General features: G+C 46.3%; 1 protein-coding gene across 2 annotated transcripts; it reads left to right on the forward strand.

The window, feature by feature from the left end:
- Positions 1-2,892: 2,892 nt before the first annotated feature.
- Positions 2,893-7,587, forward strand: HSBP1 (heat shock factor binding protein 1). Of its 2 annotated transcripts, none has more exons than XM_014558599.2 (4): positions 2,893-3,049; positions 3,607-3,673; positions 4,212-4,332; positions 6,057-7,587. In XM_014558599.2, the coding sequence occupies exons 1-3, from the start codon at positions 3,005-3,007 to the stop codon at positions 4,328-4,330; spliced, it is 231 nt and encodes a 76-aa protein (XP_014414085.1). In that variant the 5' UTR covers positions 2,893-3,004; the 3' UTR covers positions 4,331-4,332; positions 6,057-7,587. The 2 variants fall into 2 exon arrangements, with proteins under 2 accessions (XP_014414085.1, XP_006184020.1); XM_006183958.3 differs by having other exon boundaries at positions 6,060-7,587.
- Positions 7,588-7,918: the final 331 nt, after the last annotated feature.

Here is a 7,918-nt window from a genome sequence, read left to right on the forward strand (position 1 = left end):
AGTTGGCCTCTAGGAAATTGCTGGTTTGGGTGAATAAATAGGAAATTGATTCCTTGTCAGCTGTCAGCCAATCACAGAGACATGAATTTGGAAAATCACCACAATAAACATGAGAAACATAAATCAACACTTCAAACTAAAAGCAAAATGATTTGAGATGTATCTGGACCCTGCTGGTCACACTGGTCCTCCCCATGAAAGCAGTTTTCTGTTCTTTGTAATCACAGCCTCAAAGAGACCCTCGCCTGCTCATCTACCCAAGACAAGGTATCCAGTGGCTCTAGCCAGGGTGTGCTCCAGGGATTCTAGCAAAACTTGATCTCATGGGAATCTAAGCCAAGAGGATTGTGCTGGGGTGAAGGCATGTCTCAACTAAATTTGCCCAAATTAGACTCTTTTCTCTACAACACAAAGCTCTACCTTTGCCCCTCTGCAAGTTTGATTCTGAATCCCTCCCTGCCCATCCTCACCAGCAAGGCAGTGTCTTCACTGCTGAGGGTCATTGGTGCCTGGAAGGATTGTTCTATACAAAATGGCACCTGCAGAAACTCCCAACTGTCCTTTTGAGATTTCTCCCCAAGGAGAAGTGACTTGTTACCCTGATTCAGCAGCATTTCCCAAAGTGTGCAATGATATACTTAAAATTTGTTACCAGGTTAGACCTTATGTTTACTGTTCTTACCACACATAAAAAATAAAAATAATAAAGGGGCTGGAAGGAAATTTTGGTAGGTGGTGGATATGTTCACAGTCGTGATGGTGGTAATGATCTCATGGGCATTTACTTACCCTAGACTCATCAAGTGAAGACATTACATATGTGCATCTCACTTACAGAAGGCATACCCACATACCACCTAGCATCACTTAAGTGCATTTTAATAGAAACAAAACAAGCAAAAGCACACAAAGAGAGGTGAGGTCCAGACCTGGTAACTGCAGGCAGCACGTTCTGGTGTTTCTAGAACCTTGGCTGTGATGTGCTCGCACAGGAAGGGCACAGGCTCACCAGGATGGAGGTGTTCTGTTTTCTTTCTTTCTTTCTTTCTTTCTTTCTTTCTTTCTTTCTTTCTTTCTTTCTTTCTTTTGTTTCTTTCTTTTTGTTTCTTTCTTTCTTTCTCTCTTTCTTTCTCTCTTTCTTTCTTTCTTTCTTTCTTTCTTTCTTTCTTTCTTTCTTTCTTTCTTTCTTTCTTTCTTTCTTTCTTTCTTTTTAACCACTTTCAGCCGCTGAGAGGAAGGAGTCCATGAAACAGGGGAGGTGAGTGGAGGAAGAGGTTCTGATGGGAGCTGGTTGGAGAAGCTGGGAGCCAGGGCCCAGCTCTCAGTTTTGGATGAACCTTCGGGCCTGGGCCAGAGGAATGATGCTGCTTCCTCTGAGACAGAACGGACGGAAGTGATACAGGGGTTGAGGGAGGGATGTGTGTAGCTAAGGAGGGCGGGATGGAGGGGGTTTGGCAATAGTTTCTATTTTTGCCACAGAACAGAACAGTGTAAGGTCATCCTCTGAGAACTGAGTCTGAAGAGACTGGAAAAGTCTGGAATGCCCACTAAAGGCTGTAGTCAGCATGGCCCGGGCCACCAGAAGGATGAGGTGTCACATCCTGAAAATGTCACAGGGCCACGTCAGCAGGTGTGTGATTCTCAGCAGCACCTGGTGACCTGGGAGAAAAGCAAACCAGGTGCCCAGCAGCTTCAGCTAGGGTCAAAATGGAGCTGATGCAGGGGCAACTTGGGAAAAAGCGAATTAAACGTTCTCAAAGGCCCTGCAATGATCATTCCTCCTCTGCTCACAGAAGGCCAACACAACACCTCACTGCGGAGCAGGACACATGTGTATCCATACCTGCGCAGCGCACAGCTGAGGAAGGTGTGAACAACAGCCCAGCTTGAACCAAAGAGCAACCAGGAAAATACCACATGCAAGGCACATCAACCCAAACCATCTTGAAAGGGGAAAAGAGAATTGCTTGTCAGGCAGTTCACTTAGAAAGAGCCAAATTATTTTTTTTTTTTTTGGTAATACTTTTAATCCTAAGAGGAGATCCCTCTCATCTGAGGGTGAACCCCCACCCACTCCGGGAGACACCCAGTACTGTCTGGCGACACATTTGGTTGCCACAAATTGGCAGGAGAAAGGGGTTGGGACATGCTACTGGCATCTAGTGGGTAGAAGTTGCTCAGCATCCCACCGTGTACAGGACACATCCCAGCTCCCCACAGCAGCAGAGAACAATCTGACCCAAAACGCCAACAGTGCAATAGGGGCTGAGGGGCTTCCATCCCCTCATGTTTCTTGACTCGGGGGTGGTCACAAGAGTGTGAGGACTTTGTAAAAAGTCACTTAAGATGTTCGCACCATCCAGAACGTCTATTATACTTAAAAGTTAAAATCAAAGCGCCCCACCACTTAGGCACCACCACTCGACCCTCTGGGGGAGAAGGAAACACTGGGTTAGGCTGTATCCAGGGACGCAGATGGGTGCTGGGCCCGTGGTGGGCACGCCCCTCACCCCGAGACCTCAGAGTCTCCTCCAGGAACCCGACCTCTTCTCCCTTCTCGGGATTTGTGGGGTTTTGTTGAAGAGCAAGGGGAGACACAGGTCTGGACTTGGCACCTCGCAGGCGCCCGAGAAAGGAAGCTCGGCCTTTAACGACAGCCTGGCAAGAAAGCAAGGCCACTCCTTGCGTTTCAGTTTTCCTCCCGGGGCGGGGCTTGGAGCGGGGTGTGGTGGGCGTGTCCTGGGCGGAGCTTAGTAGAAGGGGCGGGGCGCGCTGGGTGGTGCCGGCGAGGCAATGAGAGGAGGGGCGGAGCCTCGCCTCGGAACGGAAGCGCGAGACCTCAGGCCTTTCCGTCGCGTGACGCAAACTACAGCTCCCACAACACCCCGCGGTCTCGCAGTTGGCCTCTGTGGTCGCGAGAAGAAGCTGCTGGGGGCGTCTGCGGAGACAAACGGAAGTGTAGGTGACGGTCTGAGGCAGCGCCGCCAAGCTGGGCACCGGGGAGATGGCCGAGACTGACCCCAAGACTGTGCAGGATCTCACCTCTGTGGTAAGGGACGGCTGTGAGCGCCCGAGGCCGCGGCACCCCCGGGCGGCGCCGGCGAGGCCCGCGGACCGAGGCGTCCCCTCAGCGGCCGCTGGGGCCGGTCTTTGGAGGCCCCGTTTCTAGAGGCTTCAATGGCCGAGGCCTCGCCACCCTGAGCCCCGGGCCGATGGCTTTAGCCCCTGCCTCTGCTGACGCGCGCAGGCCAGACCCCCCGCAGCCCCATTCGGCTCGCTGACCGCCGGGTCTCCGCCAGCTCCCGTCCCCACCCCCTCGGCCTTGCGCGCCCCACCCGGCGAGTCCTCCCTCACACCCGGTGTCTCGGAGCCGTCCGAAGCTCCCAAAAGACCCAACAAATTGTGAAAAGCAGCGGGCCCCCCAAGTCTGATTTGACAGGTGGGGAAACTGAAATCCCAGGGACAGGGAAATTGAAGGCCACGGAGCCGCGGAGGATTGGGGCTGGAACCTGGGATCCTGGCCTCTCCCTGGGACCAGGGCGCCTGTCCTGATCCCGTGAAGGTGACTCGGATGAGCGTAGGGTGTTGTGTTTTGTTGTTTCATAGGTGCAGACACTCCTGCAGCAGATGCAAGATAAATTTCAGACTATGTCCGACCAGATCATTGGAAGAAATATCCTTTATTTGTAGTCAGCCTCTTAGGGGTCTTTGAATCCCATTTTCTGGGTGGTGGTGTCTATAAGTGGGTGGTTTGCAGGCCAACTTCCGCCAGTCATTTATCAAATTTTTTTACGGAGTTTGGAGGTACTCTGAGAAGTGCTTGGCCAAGAGCTGGAGATCACAGCTGAGCTAGGCTAGGTCCCTGGCTACGAGGAACTTACAGTCTATCTATAGTATTGTCGGGTATGATTGACTGTGGACTGTGAGCTATGTGTTTGATGTGTATCTCTCCTCTGATCCTCACCTGAGGGAGAGATGGTAGTGTTAACCTTTGGGGGGTTGAAGAAACGGGAAGCTTCGAAAAGGGAAAGAACTTGCTCAGGTCCCATCACTAGCAAAGGGCAGGGCTCTTAACCAGATACTAACAATATCCAAAGGAAGCTGGAAAACCCCACTTTCATTACGTCGCTGTGTTGAAGGCCGTAGTCTGCAGGGCCCTGGAGGAGAGGAGTAAGAAATGGGAGCTGTTGCATGGTCCTTAGCTTCCCTACTTGACGACATGAGTAGTCGCATTGATGACCTGGAGAAAAACATTGCAGACCTCATGACCCAGGCCGGGGTGGAAGAAGTGGAAGGGGAAAACAAGATCCCTGCCACACAGAAGAGCTGAAGGTGAGGGGGAGCGGTAGAAGTGTGGTGCACTCAGTGTGATTTTTGATGTAGTCAGATTTTCTTCAGATCTGTCCCTGGGCCCTGACCCAACAAGCATCCCTTTATTGGTACCCCTGTGGACTCCAGGCTTTGAATTTTCCATGCCAAACTAATTCTTTATGTAAAATTTATTTTCCCTCTTTTATCAATTAGACCTGGATCTCTAATGTTAAGACCCTTGGTTAACATTAAATAACCACTGAGTTTATTTCATTACAGCTAAAGCAAATATATTTTGTTGGCCTGAAAATTCTCATCCCTGGCAGATTTTTCAATAGGTTTGGTTTTTTTCAAACAGATAACTCAAACACCCACATTGCCACCTTGATAAAGGCCGTCAATTCTGAGGATTCTCTGGGGAGCACCCCCTGCAATAGGTACATGCCAGGGCGATGACTGATTATGACTTAGATGACCTAGATTATGGTCACTTGAAGCCTTCACTCTAGAGTTGATTTAAATTTCCATTGTTCAGCTACAGATATCAGAAGAAAGACTAAAATCAAAAACATCCATTATAGGAAGATAGCTAGACACACAGGTGACAGCCTTATTCTCACCAGAGTGGATTTCTTCAGGATAAGCCTTTATTTTTTTTTTTCATTAAATGATATTACAAGATATTGAACATAGTTCCCTGTGCTATACAGAAGAAACTTTTTAATCTTTTTATATGTAGTGCCCAACATTTGCAAATCTCAAACTCCCAAGTTTATCCCCTCACACCTGCTTTCCCCTGTAACCATAAGATTGTTTACTATGTCTGCGAGTCTGTTTCTGTTTTGTAGATGAGTTCATAGTGTCTTTTTTTTTTTAGATTCCACATATGAGTGATATATGGTATTTTTCTTTCTCTTTCTGGGTTACTTCAATTAGAATGATAATCTTTAGGTCCATCCATGTTGTTGCAAATGGTGTTATTTTATTCTTTTTTATGGCTGAGTAGTATTTCATAGTATAAATATACCACAACTTCTTTATCCAGTCATCTGTCAATGGACATTTAGAGGATAAGCCTTTAAACTCCCTTTTCTCCCATCCCATTTTTAGCATTTTAATTCCCCATGAAAGTAAAGTTTACCAAGAATGTTTAGGTAACTAGAATGCCACGCAGAATATACAGTAAAAGACACCAAATTCCTTTTTTATTTCCTCAGCATGTGCTGGCTGGACCAAATTATAGGTAACTATGAAATACAGTTGCTTTGAAGTCCAAGAAAATAAATAGAGGTTTGGGAGGTAAAAGACTTTTAAATTTGCTGTTATCTTAACAGTGGATTGGTTGGTTGGCTGTGAGTAAATCACAGAGTTGTTTTGTGAGGGTTGTCATCTTGATCCCTCTGTAGAGGTGACATGGCCAGTGTCCTGCCAGCCCTAGGAGCTTCTCTTGGTCTTACCATGCAGCCGTCAGAAACCCCATCAAGTGAATAAGAACACCCTGTTGAGAAGTGCAGGGTAGAAGAATTTCCAGATACGAGGCTAATTCAGAGAAAGGAGTGGGAATAGGATACAGATTGACAAGTTTTTTTGTAAAGATTTCCATCTTGTTTTTGCTAGAATATGGTGCAGAGAAAATATGTTTAGTTCAATAGAGGATTCTGAAGGGATATTTAGTTGTTAATTCTGTCTTGTTTTTATTTGTCCTTATAGAATGAACAGCACGTTGATGGCTTTTCCTTTTTCAGCAGGTCGCTCATTTACACTGAAATCTGGAACACCCTTTGTACAAGCCAAGAGAAGACGGCTTTTTGCAACTAACTACTATGTGTAGACAGGTTTTATATTACAAAGTGTGCGTTCTTCTTACCACGTACTATCTAGTTAGTTTATAGAGTGATTTCCCTCCCCAGCTCCCATGTTTCTTGAACATGGTAACTTCACATGTTGGACCTTGATCAGTTGTGCTATTAAACACTAAAACTTTGGCGGTTCTTGCATATAATTGTCAAATTTTTTAGTGTATTTTTGTGAAGTCATTTTTTTCTCTATCATTCCCTTTGTAGTAGTTGCTATTTGATAAAAGTTGCTATGTAATTTTTTTTATTAGACACATAGTGGATCCTTCGGTTGTAATTAGATTTTGTGAAGTAAGACATTTATAGTTAGGGTTCTCAGACAGGGTGACTGTTGAGCGAACACCAAATAGTGTGTTGGTGATATTTCTCAAGTGGTTAGAAACGTTTAAGATTGTGTATTCATAAGTATCTGACACTGCTCTGTTTCCAAAACTCAGAATTGAATCTTGATTTTATGTCTTGAGTCCCTGAGGTCAGATGCTAAAGTAACAAAGAGTAACTACTGCCACTTTAGTGTTGGAACTTCTGAATACAGAAAATGACAGAATTGCCTGATGTAATGAGGCGTTCAGTAGTTACAGTTTTGCATGAAATTTGAATACTTTAGTAGGACCTACGTTGTCCATCTACAGTAGTTACCATAGGAAATCTGGCAGGATTGTTCAACTCTTTTAATTCAACTTGTGAGCTGCTGGCTGGGAAGAAACAAAAAGGAGACAGACCATGTTAAGCCCTTGTCAGTTGCTTGGCTCGAAAATGATAAATGACTTGTAGTAGGCTTGAGTTTTTAAGAAAGACTTTTTCTTTAAACTGTTTCTTACCTAAATTCGTGCAGAGTAATGGTTTTATTATTGATGAATAAAGACAGGGACAGTAACTCCTGCAGCAACAGGGGTGCTAGGCCTGAGAGTCAGGCCTGCTGTGAGGGAGACCCTGTGACTGTCACAGCAGGGGGATCTTGTGTACAGAAAACTGAAGATGTGGAGGGATGAACTAGTGCTTTAGAGGAAAATCCCTAGTCAACACAGAATGATTTTTTTAAAGTTTCCTATGTTACCAGTCTTGATTGTTTGTATTGCAAATATATAATAGTATTAAGAAATAATTTGTCCTATTTATAAATTATATGGGGAACACAAAGGAGTCAGTTTCTTCTGGGATAAGATGAATTACTCACTATTATTACTAAGCTGCAGAAACTCCTTTGCTGGGCCAGTGGGTCGTGCTGCGAGGTGTAGCCCTGAGCACCCAGAGTGGACTGGGCTCTAAAGACCGGACAAAGCTGTGTGTGGGATGCTCCCAAGCCTGGAAGATGGCAAGTGGACAGTCGGGATGGAAGGAGTTGGCATCCTTGGAAGATTTCAGAGGAAGCTCCCCTGACCAAAAATACCTGCCATGAATAAAGGTGCCTGAAATCCTGCTCTTGGCACTTTTTTTGTGTCAGAAATATCTGTTTGGTTTTCCATGTTTCATACCCTTTCAGATGATCAGCTGGAATCAAAACGGGGTGGGAGGCATCGGGAGGGAAGGACCGTGCCACCAAGAGGGAGGCAGAGGAGCAGGGAACCTCCGACTATGGGTTCACCCAATGATGGTGAAGGAGCGGACGTCTGATGTGGTCCAGAGGGAAACCTTAGCCAGGTGTACCCCCTAGGACGCTTATCCCTGGAGAAGCTCCAGCAGAGAAGGGTCTGTACTCACTGGGAGGTAGAATCTTGCCCGTGGAGGCGATTCACCCAGTGCAAATTAGC

Source organism: Camelus ferus, chromosome 9 (genome assembly GCF_009834535.1).
Source record: "Camelus ferus isolate YT-003-E chromosome 9, BCGSAC_Cfer_1.0, whole genome shotgun sequence".
NCBI classification, from domain to species: domain Eukaryota; kingdom Metazoa; phylum Chordata; class Mammalia; order Artiodactyla; family Camelidae; genus Camelus; species Camelus ferus.

Coding starts and splice junctions, on each gene's coding strand:
- HSBP1 (XM_014558599.2), top strand. CDS start 3,005: ATGGCCGAGACTGACCCCAAGACTGTGCAGGATCTCACCTCTGTG. Junction 3,050..3,606: donor TGCAGGATCTCACCTCTGTG/GTAAGGGACGGC, acceptor GTTGTTTCATAG/GTGCAGACACTCCTGCAGCA. Junction 3,674..4,211: donor CGACCAGATCATTGGAAGAA/ATATCCTTTATT, acceptor TAGCTTCCCTAC/TTGACGACATGAGTAGTCGC.